The sequence below is a fragment of the Carassius carassius genome, chromosome 18 (assembly GCF_963082965.1).
Source record: "Carassius carassius chromosome 18, fCarCar2.1, whole genome shotgun sequence".
NCBI lineage: Eukaryota > Metazoa > Chordata > Actinopteri > Cypriniformes > Cyprinidae > Carassius > Carassius carassius.
Window position 1 is genome coordinate 25,411,690 of NC_081772.1, and position 18,730 is coordinate 25,430,419.

The following is an 18,730-nucleotide window of genomic DNA, read 5'->3' on the forward strand; positions in this document are numbered from 1 at the left end:
AAAAATAAATAAATAATGCGCACAATTTACTATTTTGTTCCCTCACATTGCTAATTCATTCCTCAATTTGCTAAATTGTGCTCACAATTTACTAATTTGTTCTCTTGATTTATAAATTGTGTGCATGACTTAGCATATCGAGGGAAAGCATAAGCAAATTGTTGTGCACAATTTATAAATCGAGGGAACGGATTAGTAAATTGTGCACACAATTTATAAATTGAGGGAGCAAAATAGTAAATTGTGCACACAATTTATTTTCTTCCCGCGTGTCATGTGTGGTGCTCTGTAGTTTTGCACCAAACTTGGCGAAGAACTTGAATCCTTCTGATCTTCATGACATTTGTATGAGTTTGTTTGATAAATTATTATTATTATTATTACATTTATTATTATTCTATATCATTTTTCCAAAGCACTAAATTGTTTGTAAAAGGAAGTCAATAATGTAGCGCTTTCATCCATGAAAATAATCTATTCTCAATTGTAACTTAATGACATCATTCCTTTCTAAACTTCTCTGTATTAAGCACTCTTATTAGGGTTGATTCTAAATCATTTTCACAGCAGATGACAAAGTGACTTCAATAAAAAGTCATCTCGCATAATAAATGTATGGATTTTTTTTTTCTTTTTTTTTTTAGTCATCCTATATTATCTAAAAAGAGTCATCTAAATTACATAACTGACTACAGTTTTCATCATAAAATAATTTGTAATCAATAGCAGACTACAAATCAGCATCAACAAAACCATCTGTGAATTTCAAATGTTGAACAGAAGCTGGAAATGACAATTATGTTTATTTACACAGATTCTTAATAATAATGTAAATAATAAAAATGCTTGATTCTGAAATAATGCTTGTTTTTCACATTTCATTCAGTCTGAATTGTTTTGGTGAATAGGTTGTATATCTGTTCAGGGATGGGGATTGGCTCCTTGTCTGATTAATAGCCATCATACAACTTGTATTTCTCATTAACAATGGGCAGTGACAAATATATAGACAAGAGACCAAGAATACTCATATAATAAAGACCAGTAGAGGAGCTCAGAGTGTCCCCTTAATCTGCCAGTGCCCCTCCACACTAAACTATTGATGTTTCTATTCTGAAACTCCTGCCTGCCTGTATCCTTTAATACATTGTGTCATAACATTCACACACACACACACACACACACACACACACACACACACACACACACACACACACACACTGCATTTTTACATTCCCCAAAAAAAAAAAAAAAAAAATACATTATGTATGATTTATAAGCTTGTTTCTCCATTGGTCCCAACTGTGATACAAGTCCCCATGAGTCAGTGTATATTCAGGTTTAAGTCCCCACTGGAGTAGGAAAACATGTTAACACACACAAATGTGTATATATGTATATTTCTATATTTATTACACTGTTTTATATTGATTCTCACTGGTTAGCACCCTTCCATGGTCAAATATTTTTATAATGGCTACTTTTATAATAACTGAGTACTTATTTCTGTGTGTATTTTTTCAGCACGTCATTATTATCTTCTTTTGGCTGAGCTTATCTTTTCTTTCTTGATGGCCTGTTTTTGTTTTGAACAGGTATCATCTCTGTGAATAGCCGCCGGACTCCATTCACTGCCAGTGGAGAGAATGAGATTCTAGACCTGGAGGGTGACCTATATCTTGGAGGTCTCCCAGACAACCGTGTTGGCCTGGTCCTTCCCACCGAACTGTGGACCGCTATGTTGAACTATGGCTATGTGGGTTGCATCCGTGATCTTTTCATAGATGGTCGCAGTAAAGACATTCGCCAGATCGCAGAGGCACAGAATGTAGTTGGAATAAAGTCATCCTGCAGCAAAGTAACAGGAAAACAGTGTGATAGCAACCCCTGCAAAAACAACGGCATCTGCAAAGAGGGCTGGAATCGCTTCATCTGTGACTGCACCGGTACCGGATACTGGGATCGTACCTGTGAGAGAGGTGAGTGATGCTATTGTTAGTGTTGTGTAACCTGACTTACTTCCTGTTTTTTGTCTGTGGATGGACCAGGATTTAATATAAATGATTTAAAATATCTGAACTTACACCAATATAATTCCTTTGCGAATGCCTTATGATGCCTTAAGATGCAGGAATTCATTCAACCCGATCCTCAAAGTGCATTATAGGTATTCTCTAGCCATATACACCAGTTGTACAGTAATTATTGCAGTGCATCATTGGATTTAATAGATAATATCCACTATGGTCCCAGCCACCACCAAAATGGCTGTCCCCTGAAATAACACACTATATAAGGGTATAGCGAGCAGTTTCAACAAAGACTCTGATTAATGACTTGGTGGTTATGTTTGAACATGTGTATACAATATTTATATGATATTTAGTATAAAAACTGCTCTGTCTGCACTGACCCAAAAAACTTTTTTCATGCTCACTTAAAAATTTATGAATGTTTTTGTATTATATAAAAATATATACAACTGTGTATTTATTTGCAACAGCACAAGAATACTTCAATCAATATGTCTTTGGTGAATATGTAAATTTTGTTACAGACAAACTGTATGTCAAGTCAGGTCAAATAAAGGGCTTCATACAATGCAGACTGTTTTAAAGCTGCTTCACATTAATAAAACAGGGAAATAGCACTGTTAATGTGGTAAAATTAATAAATTATGATGTCACTACAAACTCTGATTAAGTGCTACACTTAAAGTAACACAAGTATTTAATAGTCTGTTATGTATGTATTATACATGTGTACAGTGATTAAAGGAGTCATTAGGTTCACTTACAATGTTGGTATGATTTTTACATCCAAAATTTTCATAAATTAGAAATAAAAGGACATTTCCTACCCTGGTTTTTAAGCCGCTCTGTTTGAAGGGGCATGTTTGCTGTGAGATTTCAGTGCAATAGCTATGATTGGGTAATATTCAGTGCAATAGCTATGATTGGGTAATATTTTTGCACAGTGGTGTCAAAAGTATTGGCATTCATTACTCAAGTAGAAGTATAGATACTAGGGTTTAAAATACTTTTGTAGAAGTTGAAGTATCACCTTAAGGTTTTTACTCAAAAAAAAGTAAAAGTGTAAAAGCACTGGTTTAAAAACTACTTAAAGTATAAAAGTAAAAGTAATTTAAGAAAAAAAAAAAATGCCATTAAGAACAAAAGCTTAGGCCGCACCACAGGGACCTATTGTGCACTACCCCACCTCCTCAAAACAACATTTTTCTAAAGGCCATAGGCCATAATGACGTTATAATGATGTTATATTCAAATGTTCATGTTGAAAAATTTGGGATGCACTAGGCTACCTGTTTCAGCCGCGTATATGCCCATTGAAAATGAACGCACTTTAGTACAATGCAAATACATTAAAGAACTAGAGATATGATGACTAGTTGCCTATAAGTATTGTTATGGTGCAAAAGTCAAACTTCAGAGGCATGTCATCAATAACCTTTAATGGAATGTAAATGTACATCCAAGCTTAGCTGCAGGAATCTGCGAGGGCAATGGACAAGAACATTGGGGCAGGCTTAGTAACAATAACTCTTGTATGGTTGTCTGTTTACAATAAACATTAGTGCTGTCAAAATGAATGATTAATCCAAGTGTTTAATCAAAAACTAAAAATGAAAAATAACTCATAATCCTGATAACTTCTTGATTGATAGCTTCCTGTATTCGGTACATATGTCTGCTATGTCCAGTGTTCGAGGGGTGGGGGGGTTGCGAGTTACAAAGTTGGTAAAGCCTACTTATCACAACATTGTCAATCGCGTTGTCAATCGCAAACGATAATTTATTAAAATGTCTCGCTACCAAATTACCTACAGTAGCTTAATTTGTGAAGGACGAAGAGAGAGCACCAATTTGGTAAATGAGCCAGTGAGAAATAATAACTTTTAAGTAGGGTCCAGTGCCTTTTCGATACTTTTATAATGGTACCGGCGCCTAAACGGTGCCTGAACCGATACTTAAAAAAAAGAACCACAAAAAAAAACTATGGATAACATTAAAGAACATTACAATTATTTAAAATAAATCCATAGCTTTCTCACGCTCCTTGGATGCTCTCATTTCCCAAGTTGTGCTTCCCTTACTCTGAGGCTAATAAATGTATTTCACAATCTGGGTCATTATTTAATACAAAACCACACATAATGTTTCTACTGTATCTCTGTCACTCACTCTGATATTTAGTTAAGATGAGTACTGTCTGTCACCGTCTTTAATCAGTTCTGTGAATTACTGTATGCTCATTCTTTATAGTGTAGCAACAATGTCGTTTGTAAAGTACAGTACTGTGCAAAAGTCTTAGTCACATTAGTATTTTCACCCCAAAAAAGGGTTTTAAGCCAGTTATTTATATCTTTTGCTGTAGTGTGTCAGAAGGAAATATCAGTTTGCCATTAATTTTAATAATAATCTAGTGCGATTTTGAATGCACAAGCAGTCTGACGACGGCAAAATGAATGTTTGGAAATGTAAACTGATATTTTATACTGAAACACTACAGCAGAATATATAAATATTTGGCCGAACACCATTCTTTTTGGTGAAAATACTAACGTGACTAAGACTTTTGCACAGTAGTGTATGTATAAAGTACGTATGATTAAATTAAGTATATTTAAATAAGTGTAATTAAAGTATGTGTTCGTTCATATGTGTTAAGGGCTAGATTTTCGCTGGAGGAAACACCTGTGGTGTGACAAGCGAAAACTTTACAGTAGCTAGATGAGAAACCGACTGGTCCCGTGACCTTTTGTAAACTGTATTTATGACAAAGAACTGCACAGATACTGATATTCTAACAATCTATCGATAAACACATACCTTGTGTCCTCTGTCTCTGTATGAGTCCGCTCGCTGTCTGCGGTTTGAAGAGCGCGCTGAAAGACGGAGAGGAGACCGGACTGACGCCGGTTTCATATGAAATTTAAGAGAACTGACTCTGAGGCGATCGGATACCGGTTCCATACCCAACCCTACTTTTAAGAAATATATTTTTTGATAAACGAACCCAAAACTGGCTATGTCCTGGCTGGGGTGTGATGTGATTTGTGTCATGTGCATGTGCGATGGATCGCATACAAACCAATAGACCCCTTAAAAGTTTCTAAACATTCCAACGCCTCCGGGTGGGCGGGGCTTAGCTGGAGGCAAAAAGAGGCGCGAACGCAACGTTGACAAGCGTAAACTTGCACGTTTTAGGAGGGATTTATTAAACATGGATGCAGAAGAAGGTTCAGAACTGTCCGAATATGTACAGTCCCTGACTCTGCGGGACCGTGACAGCTTTTTTTTTTTTTTTATTAACTCTCGCGGATGGAAGCAGGCTACCTGACCCGTATGCCATACGGCCATATGAATTACTTTTGGGTGGTATGGGGAATTTTGTCAAGGCTTATTTTCTAAAGTAACCTATCGCTGGGCTAACTATGATTAGCAATGTGTATTATTTAAAGAGACTATTCAAAGGATGGTGCACACATCTATCGCTGTATGTTTGTTTAACATTTAAACTTGCTAACGTTAGTGCACTGAAGGTTGGCGACTTTCACCTATAAAACAGAAACTTGCTGATTTACTAGATAAAACCAACAAACCATTTCATATGCATAGATTATTTTACCTGATATGAAGTGTGCACTGCAAACACGAGCATTATTTATTATCATCTCCGTCCAGTCTGTACGCCGTATTGCATTCAACCACAATTGTCTTCTTGATTTCTGTGAAGGAATGTCTGCCGGGATCCGGTAAAACTTTAGTTTTGAAACAAAAGTGCTGTTCCTTCTATTCTGGCAGCCAAAAACCCAACAAGAAGAACTTTTAGCGCACCTGCTATGAGTTCTGCCTTATGTTTTGCCTCCAGCTAGAGCGGTGACGTCACAGTGACGTAGGCGATTAAGGGGTCTATAGGATGTCGGAATGGTACTTGTTTATACTTCTCATCCAACCACAATCAAATTCACTCCATCCGGATGGCGCGATTTATCTGGATAGGTTTTTTTATTTATTTATTTATTTTTTTTTTTAATGACGACAAGCCGGAATGAAATAGCAGTAACGAAGCTATATTTAAAATGTTAGGAGTAGAAAGTACAGATACTTGCGTGAAAATGTAAGGAGTAGAAGTAAAAAGTCGGCTGAAAAATAATTAGTCAAGTAAAGTATAGATACCCAAAATTTCTTCTTAAGTAATGTAACGAAGTATTTGTACTTCGTTACTTGACACCTCTGTTTTTGCATATGAAATAAGTATTACATGTCGAGCTCACTCATTATAGATCTACTACCATCGCTTGAAAAGTTGCAATGATGAGCATTGTACTGTAGCCGATGACAGACTGTTATGCGCAATGCAGTTATCTCTTCATTGCAACTCGAGTTTTGCACTTTTACAAATGCTTACATCATAACTAACTGTGCAAACACAATGTAAATCAGAGACTTATTGTGCCATGTAGACTGTGTCATTGAATATAAACTTTTGCTGTGTAATGACAGCTCCAGCTATTATAAAGGAAGCATTCTTTAATAGCTTTTTGTATATAATTTAATCACAATTTAAATAACTGTTTATTTTCAGGCTACTAAGAAAAACAATGTGTAGGTCAAGTCAAGTCACCTTTTTTATATAGCGCTTTTAAGAATATAGATTGTAATAAAGAAACTGAACAGCATTAAATAGGAAAGTAGTGTGTCAATAAAGCAAAAAGGCAGTTCATCATCGAATTCAATGATGTCATCATCCAGCTCAATTCAGTTTAAATAGTATCTGTGCAATCAAGTCAACGAAATCGCTGTAAATGAAGTGTCCCCAACAAGCAAGCAAGCCAGAGGTGACAGCGGCAAGGAACCAAAACTCCATCGGTGACAAAATGGAGAAAAAACTTTGGTAGAAAACAGGCTCAGTCGGGTGGCCAGTTTCCTCTGACCAGACGAAACCAGCAGTTCAATCCCAGGCTGCAGCAAAGTCTCATCGTGCAGAATTATCATCTGTTTCCTGTGGTCTTGTCCCAGTGGCCATCTAGGAGACAAGGTCTTGACTGTGGAACTGTCTATGGGGATAATGTAGTTGTCTCCACTGACATTCAGGGCTGTAGAGGTCCTCTCTAGGTGCTGATCCACCATCTGGTCTGGATACATACTGGATTCGGGTGACTGCAATAACTATCTGATCTGGATACAGACTGGATCTGGTTACAGACTGGATCTGGTGGCTACGGTGACCTCGGAATAAGAGAGAAACAGACTAATATTAGCATAAATGCTATTCTTCTAATGATGCAGCAAGTACATCGGGTGTTATGGGAAGTGTTCCCGCTTCCGGTTTTCCTAATTAATGCAGCCTAAAAATTCCTTAACAGTTTTGAATATTAGAAATGTATTAGTGAGTTATTTAGATTTATTCATTTAACTGACGCTTTTATCCAAAGCAACTTACAATTGCTATATATGTCAGAGGTCGCACACCTCTGGAGCAACAAGGGGTTAAGTGTCTTGCTCAGGGACACATTGGTGTCTCACAGTGGATTTGAACCCGGATCTCTCACACCAAAGGCATGTGTCTTATCCACTGCGCCAACACCACCCAAGAGCAGCTCAAACCTGGTCTAAAGTCTGGCGCAATGTTTTTTCTTTTTTATTTAATGAACATACAAGCTGCTTATTAAACACAGGGATGCACAGCCACACACAGACATGCCAAATATGAAAAATTATAGGATTGCAATGCATAAGAATTTTTTTGTAGGCTAATAATATATATATATATATATATATTCCGCCATGTAAATAGCAAATCCATCATGGCACGAGCGCAACTGGCTCTTAAAGGGAATGGAAGATGAGACTCTTATTGGTTTATTGTCAATTCATGACCCCTTTAATTGGATTTTAAGAATCATATGTTTTGCAGATCCATATGAAATTCTTAGCAAAGTCACTAATGACAAGTTTTATTTTATTTATTTATTTATTATTATTATTATTTTTATTAATTCATAACTCCCTTGTGAATATAAAATATACCCTAAGAGTATATCAAAAGCACTATTTTAAAACACAATTCCAATTGCAGGCTTTGACAGACCAACCAGATGTTTTTTTTTGGTCTGGTTAACCTCAAATTTGCATATATATTTGAATTGAAATAATAATAATAATAATAATAATGAATCAGTATACATTTAAAACATATTAATTTTACTTTTTTACAATAGGTTATTGTTGATCAAATTTTGAAAAATAATAAAATCAAGTAAAAGCAAGAGAGAGTACTTTTAAAATAATGTGTTAATACAATAATATCCACAGTTAAAATAACGTTGAACTATAAGATGATAGTAGCATCATTTTGTGATAAACCACTACCAAACTACTTCATCTCTAGAACGATGGTTATTTCAGTTTTGAGGAAAATCAAATAGTATTGTCTCAAGAAGAGAGTTACCTAAAAGCAAAGTACACTGTTAAACCTGTGAGATCTTTAGAACAAATGAGGATTAAGGCTCTGTCTTACTGAAATCAGCTTCTTCAACACAACAATCTTGGATTTAATATCAGTAATGACAGCCTAGAGAATCCATAAGCCTTTGGCTGTACAGACATTGAGTGGACAGTAGTTTCTGCTTTACAGCTGAGAGGGAAATTTTATAGTTTTTGAGTAATGTTTCTCTCAAGGTTTAATAGGATTTCTCTTTCACTTCTAGTACTATGTGTCTGTGTTGTTCGCTCAGGAGGATCCAAAAGTTAAATTGAACAAGGCTAGAAGCAAGAAAATGTTCCCATGGTGTTCAGAATTAGGAGCCAGCTCACATTAAGTTTTTATGACAGTTTGTAGATAGCTGCTCCTCAGGCTATTGAGGGATGCAATCTTTACGCAGCTTGGGCAGATTGCCTTTTTTTTATTGTTATTCTACAGTTATTTTTCAAGGTTTAGCAGATGGTTCAGGCTATGTTGTGGAAACCATAGACTTGTAGATAATTCTGAACTTGAGGTGACATTTTTAAAATACAGGCAAAATAGTTATGATTTTAAAATTGTAGCATCTGTAGTTGTTTTAAATTATGTATTTATTTAACTTTTGGTTCTGTGAATGTGTAGAAAATAAACACATCAATTTTCACACCCACACTAGTTTAAATTATCCACTAAAAATGAGCAAGAGTGGACATACATCACAGAAGAATTCTTTAAATGTCATTCTGAATCTTCTTTAGCACAACATCTTAAATTATGATTTATGTTTTGATACAACTTTTTTTGCTAATTATAATTTTATTTATCCTAATTACACAAAACTTAATACCCCCCCCCCTGCCCTACTTTCACTACTTTCTAAATCTCTGTTTAATAATTATACATTTTTAATTTGACAAAACTATAGCACTATAGCAAATATATACAGGTGCTTCTCAATAAATTAGAATGTAGTGGAAAAGTTCATTTCAGTAATTCAACTCAAATTGTGAAACTTGTGTATTAAATAAATGTAATGCACACAGACTGAAGTAGTTTAAGTCTTTGGTTCTTTTAATTGTGGCTCACATTTAACAAAAACCCACCAATTCACTATCTCAACAAATTAGAATACTTCATAAGACCAGTACAAAAAAAAAAAAAAGTGAATTGTTGGCCTTCTGGAAAGTATGTTCATTTACTGTACATCTACTCAGTACTTGGTGGGGGCTCCTTTTGCTTCAGTTACTGCCTCAATTCAGCCTGGCATGGAGGTGATCAGTTCGTGGCACTGCTGAGGTGGTATGGAAGCCCAGGTTTCTTTGACAGTGGCCTTCAGCTCATCTGCAGTTTTTGGTCTATTGTTTCTCATTCATTTTCCTCATAGATTCTCTATGAGGTTTAGGTCTGGTGAGTTTGCTGACCAGTCAAGCACACCAACACCATGGTCATTTAACCAACTTTTGGTGCTTTGGACAGTGTGGGCAGGTACCAAATCCTGCTGGAAAATGAAATCAACATCTTCAAACAGCTGTCAGTAAAAGGAAGCATGAAATGCTCCACAAATCTTTGTAAATGAGTGCAGTGACTTTGATTTTCAAAAAACACAATAGACCAACACCAGCAGATGACATTGCACCCCAAATCATCACAGACTGTGGAAACTTGGACTTCAAGCAACTTGGGCTATGAGCTTCTCCACCCTTCCTCCAGACTCTAGGACCTTGGTTTCCAATTTAAATACAAAACTTGTTCTCATCTGAAAAGAGGACTTTGGACCACTGGGCAACAGTCCAGTTCTTCTTCTTCTTAGCCCAGGTAAGACACCTCAGGAGTGTCTTAACAAGAGGAATACGACAACTGTAGCCAAATTCCTTGACATGTCTGTGTGTGGTGGCTCTTGATGCCAATTGATTTTGCTTGACAATCCTTATAAGGCCGCGGTTCTCTTGGTTGGTTGTGCATCTTTTTCTTCCACACTTTTTCCTTCCCCTCAACTCTCTGTTAACATGCTTGGATACAGCACTCTGTGAACAGCCAGCTTCTTTAACAAAGAATGTTTGTGTCTTACCCTCCGTGTCAGATCAGCAGTCTTCCCCATGATTGTGTAGCCTAGTGAACCAAACTGAGAGATCATTTTGAAAGCTCAGGAAACCTTTGCATGTGTTTTTAGTTGATTATTTGATTGGCATGTCACCGTATTTTAATTTGTTGAGGTTGAATTGGTGAGTTTTTGTTAAATGAGATCCAATTCATCACAATTTAAAAAAGAACCAAAGGCTTAAACTACTTCAGTCTGTATGCATTGCATTTATTTAATACACAAGTTTCATGAATTGAGTTGAATTACTGAAATAAATGAACTTTTCCACGACATTTATTGAGAAGCACCTGTATGCAAGGGATATTTAGCACAATTTTTTTCAGATCATCATAGTTCATCATAACCATGTCTGTCATGTTCCAAATAATAATAATAATAATAATATACATACATACATATATACATAATATGCCATAAAAATTATATATGCATTATATTCCAAGTCTTCTGAAGCTATTTTAGTTATAGTTTATGATAGCTTAGGGTGGATAGCTTTGTGGCTTGAGAGATATGGCTACTTTGAACTATAATTGTATGTAAATGATCTGTGTTTTTTGTTTTATTTTATGTTTGTCATTTGTTGTTGTTGTTGTTGTTTTGAGTGCATTATTAGCAACAGCTTAGTGGTAAATGGCTGAAACATACAGATATTTTGTTTGTTTGTTTATTTTTCAGAGTTTAGAGCTTGGTGGCATATTCTAAAGTTCAAACAACAATTATATATATATATATATATATATATATATATATATATATATATATAAATTGCATGGTTAAATAGATGCCAATTATTACAAAAGTAGGGCAATCAATCAATCAATATTCAAGCAAGCTATAAATTAATAATAGTCTAATAATATGAATATAGTCTACTGATATTTGGTGTTAATTCAACCATCTGCACTTTTACTTTATTCCCCAGGGGTTAATAGTTTTTCCTTTTAGTTTACCTTGCATTCCTAATTTACTTACTATTTTCAAATACATAAAATGTAATTGTTTTACACACACACATATATATATATATATATATATATATATATATATATATATATATATTCAATATTAATATTAAAATTTTGTAATACTATCATTGTGTTGTGTCATGTGGATAGAGCTCTGTAAATATTATTTAAAAACAGCATACTTGGTTGAAAATACATAGGGTATGTACACAGTGACACGATTTTCAGTTTAGTTTAATTGTTCTTTAACAAGGCCCTTCATAACTTTATTTCACTACATTCGACATAAGAAACACTTATTGAAACTTATTAAAAAGAAAGGCTTTTACAGAAATCCTCAGCAATCTAAAAGCAGTGGTGAAGGTTGCTGCATTAAAAATGCATTGCCATAATGAAGCACAGAAGCAGCAGTTCCTTAATGTAAAGAGGTATCTCTCGGGCAGTGGTTTGCTGCAAAGGGAAAGAATGCTGTCTCATCCTGTTAACCTTGCCTGAATCCTGAAGAGCACTTTATTTTTGAAGCACTCAGAGTCCTCTGTGTGTGTATGTGTGTGTGTGTGTGTGTATACAAACCCAATTCCAAAAACATTGTGAATAAATTGTGAATAAAAACAGAATGCAATAATGTGGAAGTTTCAAATTTCAATATTTTATTCAGAATACAACATAGATGACATATCAAATGTTTAAACTGAGAAAATGTATAATTTTAAGGGATATATATATATATATATATATATATATATATATATATATATATATATATATATATATATATATATATATATATATATATATATATATAAATTTCATGGCATCAACACATCTCAAAAAGGCCATGTTTACCACTGTGTGGCATCCCTTCTTCTTTTTATAACAGTCTGCAAACGTCTGGGGACTGAGGAGACAAGTTGCTCAAATTTACGAATAGGAATGTTGTCCCATTCTTGTCTAATACAGGCTTCTAGTTGTTCAACTGTCATAGGTCTTCTTTGTTGCATCTTCCTCTTTATGATGCACCAAATGTTTTCTATGGGTGAAAGATCTGGACTGCAGGCTGACCATTTCAGTACCCGGATCCTTTTTCTACGCAGCCATGATGTTGTAATTGATGCAGTATGTGGTCTTGCATTGTCATGTTGGAAAATGCAAGGTCTTCCCTGAAGGAGACAACGTCAGGATGGGAGCATATGTTGTCCTAGAACTTGGATATACCGTTCAGCACTGATGGTGCCTTTCCAGATATGTAAGCTACCGATGCCACACGCACTCATGCAAGCCCATACCATCAGAGATACAGGCTTCTGAACTGAGCACTGATAACATCTTGGGTTGTCCTTGTCCTCTTTAGTACGGATGACATGGCGTCCCAGTTTTCCAAAAAGAACTTCAACTTTTTATTTGTCTGACCACAGAACAGTTTTCCACTTTGCCATAGTCCAGAGAAAACACCTGCTCTTTTGGATCATGTTTAGATGGCTTCTTTTTTTTTTTTTTACTATAGAGTTTTAGCCGGCAACGGCGAATGGCACGGTGGATTGTGTTCACCAACAATGTTTTCTGGAAGTATTCCTGAGCCCATGTTGTTATTTCCATTACAGTAGCATTCCTGTATGTGATGCAGTGCTGTCTAAGGGCCTGAAGATCATGGGCATCCAGTATGGTGTTCCGGCCTTGACCCTTACGCACAGAGATTGTTCCAGATTCTCAGAATCTTTGGATGATAGTATGCGCTGTAGATGATGATGGAGGTGAACTTCAAACTCTTAGCAATTTTTCTCTGAGAAACTCATTTCTGATATTGCTCCACTATTTTTCGCTGCAGCATTGGGGGAATTGGTGATCCTCTGCCCATCTTGACTTCTGAGAGACACTGCCACTCTGAGAGGCTCTTTTTATACCCAATCATGTTGCCAACTGACCCAATAAGTTGGAAATTGGTCCTCCAGCTGTTCTTTATATGTACATTTAACTTTCCCGGCCTCTTATTGCTACCTGTCCCAACTTTTTTGGAATGTGTAGCTCTCATGAAATCCAAAATGAGCCAATATTTGGCATGACATTTAAAAATTATAACTTTCAACATTTGATATGTAATCCTTATTCTGTGAATAAAATATGTTTATGAGATTTGTAAATTATTCCATTCTTTTTTTACTCACAAGTTGTACAGTGTCCCATTTTATTTTTTTTTGGAATTGGGTTTGTATATATATATATATATATATATATATATATATATATAGATGCCTTAACATACCTCTTGCACTGCTGTCTTTGCCATTCCTCTTGGAGTCAAGAATACGCAGTCACATGTTAATGCCAAACTCCCACCCGTCTCCCGCCCTGTAGGGATTGTTCCAGGGCTGCTTTCTGAGTCTGTTGCATGGGGCTGACCAATGTAGGGTGGAAGTATCACACTTGAGGTTCAAAGTTAATTTGATGTGGGCTCATATAGCGATTGGCTACATGGAGGGACCTCTCTTGTTCTCAGGTTTATATATAATGATCATAGACCAATTTCTGAAGCCATGAGGCCTTTGTATTTAACTTTGTATTTAAAGGTAGGCGACTGCCTTGGGCCCCCAAAAGCCAAGGTCCAACTAAAATGCTTTTCATATACGAGATATTAAGTGCGGACACACGGTTGCTGGTTATGGCAGTAGCGTTTTTTGACACGGTTAAGTGGTTTAGGTTTACACTGGTAACTCATCAGTGGAATTTCCTGGTCTATATAGGCTATATTTTTTCACACTTTTCTCATTCTCACTAATTCAAGTTTTTATATAAATAAACCTCTGAAAGGAAAATATTGTCTTTAGAAAAGTTTCAATCGGATTTTCATTTTATATGGAATGCCGAAGCTGCCAATTTTAAAAATAAATAAATACATAAATAAATATACAAATAAATGTAAATAAGAATAAATAAATATATAAACATATAAATAAATATACATAGAAAAGCAAAAAAACGAAAATAAATAATAATTTATACATTTATTTCCATATTTATGTATATATTTATTTTTTTTACATATTTATTGATTTATTCTTTTATTTATTTATACATTTATTCATTTCTACATTTATTTATTTATACATTTATTTATCTTTACATTTATTTATTTATACATTTATTTATTTCTTCATTTATTTCTTCCTACATTTCTTCCTGCGTAGGGTAATGAGGAGGGCGTGGTTTACCTCAGACATAGCAATCGAGCTCAGAGTAAGCGAAGGCGAAGGGTTGAGGCCACAGTGACGCCTATTGTGTGGCAAAATACAATTAGTAAAGCTCACTGACGTTGATACGGTCTGTGACTGCAAGGTATATAGTCAAAATCCTAAATCTTACTGTGTGACATGGATAGGCTACTCTTTATTCCGGACATGGCCGTAGAACATCGTTTGGTCTGGATTTGTAAAATGTCCTGGGCTAACAAACATGAAACAGGGACTTAATTTGCAGTGCTTAATTTGTAAATTGCGAGGTCCCGGAACAAAGCGGGGTAACGGATGCCGGATGCATGTGATTACAGGAGGGAGAGGGGATGGAGCACTCGCTCAATCACATTGGTCAGCAGTTTAAGTGATTGACTGCATGCATCAGTTGCTTTTAGGGTCTGTATGTTCATGAATAACATGGAAATGCCATGCAATTTTAAAACAACAATTTCCAGTCCTAAAAACGTTTTGAAAAAGTTGTGGAATTTTATTTGACAAATCTCTGTATAATAGAGTCCTAAATTTCGGTGGGGGACTGTGCAGCTATGTCGCATGGTTTTAATAATTCTCGCAGCTTTCAAGTTTATAATGAGGAAAATTCCTGCATTTATTCAACATAGCTTGTAGGTTTGAATAATAAAATTAATCCACGCAAAATTTAAGATTAAATAATTCATTCGAAACCAGTCTTCGAATCCATGAACTCTCTCGCGCGCTTCTCATCAGCGCATCTCGTCTGCACAGTGACCTGCTGCACGCTGCGACACAAGACTTCACTCGCATCTCGGGACAGCTGACAGAACAGTCACTTGACTAATCGGGTCATTTTTGCATTGTCACAAAAATTTATAATTTGCACACATTTTTTAGTTTTTAAGCCATATGGTACTCGCACGCTCCGAAGGCTGTATTATGTGCCCCTCACAGTCACATCCAAAGTTCACGCGTATAAAGCCGCCTCGCGAGTAGCCTATTATATGAGTTATTTTTCGTAGTTTGTTGAGCTTAAGCAATCAAATCAATAATTAAACAACACTGTGTCGTCAGTGTTGGTATTGTATCGGACACTTGCACTTAACATGAGGCTATATGAAAAACAAGCTCAAATGGAGTAAACAGGTTTTTTGCTGGCGAATGAGGAGATCTGTGTCTGTCAACAGAATGCGCGCATCTGAGGCAAGTGCATCGCATTATACGCTTTCATCAACTCTTACAGGTTATATAACATTTATTGTTGCTATATGGGCGATTTGTTTTTCTTGTTGTTTAATTCACTTGGCCAAAATCTCATGATATAAACGATTAAGCGCTTATGCACAGGACATTTAAAACGTACAAAAGTAGGCTATATTGGCTTGCGAAAAACCAGTCTTCAAACACACAAAAACATTAGGCTTTACAGACATAGTGTTTGAGTAAAGAAAATAAATAATAATAACGAATTATAATAGAGATATTAATTTTGGATAGTTTTTCACGGCACATCTGGCTATTCTCTGTCTGCCATATGGAAACGCCGCCCCTGGAGGAGGGGGATCCGCCAAAATGAGGTGCCGGATCGGATTTCGGAGGTGCCGGATCCGGCGTGTTGCGGCACAAATTAAGCCCTGGGACTCTGAGACTGAAGCGCTTGATATTTCCATTTTTCGGTCAGAACTCACGGAAAGGAAGCAGGGCGGATTTAGGCTACAGTGAAGTCGACGCAAGCATACTGACCAATGCTTTTGAACATTTTTTTTATTCTATTAAGCAGTGGTAATCTTTAGCCTACCTCCATTAACTCATGTCCAGGGGCAACCTTATTAAATGTATGAACATTTAATAAGGTAGGTAATCTTTAGCCTACCTCCATTAACTCATGTCCAGGGGCAACCTTATTAAATGTATGAACATTTAATAATGTGTTAATCCACATCGATAAATTCAGTTAGAGGATAAGACTGTAGGGCAGTTAGCCTACCACTAAAATCCAACCAGAGCTTCATCAGAGCCATCAATACAGAAGAGATCTGCAATGCATTACAGAGATCTGTAATGCATTTACACAGAAATTAGCCTACAAGTGCATAGAAATATTATGAAGTGTTTTACATTTTGAAGACATAAATATGACATGATGGAATCAATGAAGTGATAGACCTGCGTTTAATATGAAACTAAAACAGACACCAGGTGGCAGAAAGACACTGTCTTAATGCGTGCGTTCAATCCACTCGTTTGATTCCTTAAAATACACAGAATCAAAAACAACTCGACGTGTTGAAGCGGATCAGCTTTGGATTTGTTTCTGATCATTTCTATTTAGGCCTATGCGTTATTTAAATAATAATAATAATAAATAAATTACCAAATGTTCAAAAAGTTGGCAGAGAGGGGTCATGTTCAGGGAAACAACATAATTGTTGATAGACTATTTTTCGGGGATATGAGCTTAATGCGCAAACCTGCGTGACCATATAGCAACTATTCAGAAATGGAAATTACGAATGCATTAATATTTTGTTTTTTTAATTTAAGAAAAGTCGATTGAATATTTACAGGTTTGTATCTCGTTATTATTTTCAGAATAGTAAAGTCTTTGTAACCAACCATAGTTATCAAATATCGAAGCTATTTATTGTTAAATTTTGTAAAAATTTCTGTAGGCCAAAAACTGCCAAAAACATAACTAAAAAATAGCTAGTAGCCTACATAACTTTTTAATTTGTATTATTATTATTATTCATTCTTTTTATTCTTCTTATTATTATTAGGCTATTGTTATCATCATCATCATCAGCTGGCAAACCATTATGGAGTCTATTTAAAGGGAATGATTGTGGCGGGGAGTTTGGTCAAACTATGGCAGCAACAATAAACGTTATATAACCTGTAAGAGTTGATGAAAACGTATAATGCGATGCACTTGCCTCAGATGCGCGCGTTTTGTTGACAGACAAGACACAGATCTCCTCATTCGCCAGCAAAAACCTGTTTACTCCATTTGAGCTTGTTTTTCATATACTGTAGCCTCATGTTAAGTGCAAGTGTCCGATACAATACCAACACTGACGACTCAGTGTTGTTTAATTATTGATTTTTTTCCCCTTTTCTTTATTTTTTTTCCCCATGTGTTTAAGTAGAGTGTGCCATGAAATTGTTTTGTTTGTCAACACCCACAACAGACATCATATTGTGTGTATTTGATTGCTTAAGATCAACAAACTACGAAAAATAACTCATATAATAGGCTACTCGCGAGGTGGCTTTATACACGTGAACTTTGGATGTGACTGTGAGGGCACATAATACAGCATTCGGAGCGCACGAGTACCATATGGCTTAAAATGCTTAAAAATGTGTGCAAATTATACATTTTTGTGACAATGCAACAATGACCCGATTAGTCAAGTGAAAGTTCTGTCAGCTGTCCCGAGATGCGAGTGAAGTCTTGTGTCGGCGCGTGCTGCAGGTCACTGTGCAGACGAGATGCGCTGATGAGAAGCGCCCGAGAGAGTTCATGGATTCGAAGACTGGTTTCGAATGAATTATTTAATCTTAAATTTTGCGTGGATTAATTTTATTATTCAAACCTACAAGCTATGTTGAATAAATGCAGGAATTTTCCTCATTATAAACTTGAAAGCTGCGAGAATTATTAAAACCATGCGGCATAGCTACACAGTCCCCCACTGAAATTTAGGACTCTATTATACAGGGATTTGTAAAATAAAATTCCACAACTTTTTCAAAACGTTTTTAGGCCTGGAAATTGTTGTTTTAAAATTGCATGGCATTTCCATGTTATCCATGAACATACAGACCCTAAAAGCAACTGATGCATGCTGTAAATCACTTAAACTGCTGACCAATGTGATTGCGCGAGTGCTCCGTCACCTCTCCCTCCTGTAATCACATTCCGGATCCGTTACCCCGCTTTGTTCCGGGACCTCGCAATTTACAAATTAAGC

The 18,730-nt window shown here is 35.9% G+C and overlaps 1 protein-coding gene across 12 annotated transcripts in view; it reads left to right on the top strand.

Annotated features, from left to right (window-relative positions):
• LOC132092740 (neurexin-3b-like) overlaps positions 1 to 18,730 on the top strand; it is a 539,941-nt gene that overhangs the window by 173,051 nt on the left and 348,160 nt on the right. For all 12 annotated transcript variants that reach the window (XR_009422248.1, XR_009422247.1, XR_009422249.1 and 9 more), the window contains one exon: positions 1,596 to 1,979. Coding sequence is in view for 9 of the 12 variants with exons in the window: in XM_059499108.1 (XP_059355091.1) it covers positions 1,596 to 1,979 (384 nt within the window). In the remaining 3 variants the exon portion in view is untranslated. The remainder of the gene's footprint in view (positions 1 to 1,595; positions 1,980 to 18,730) is intronic.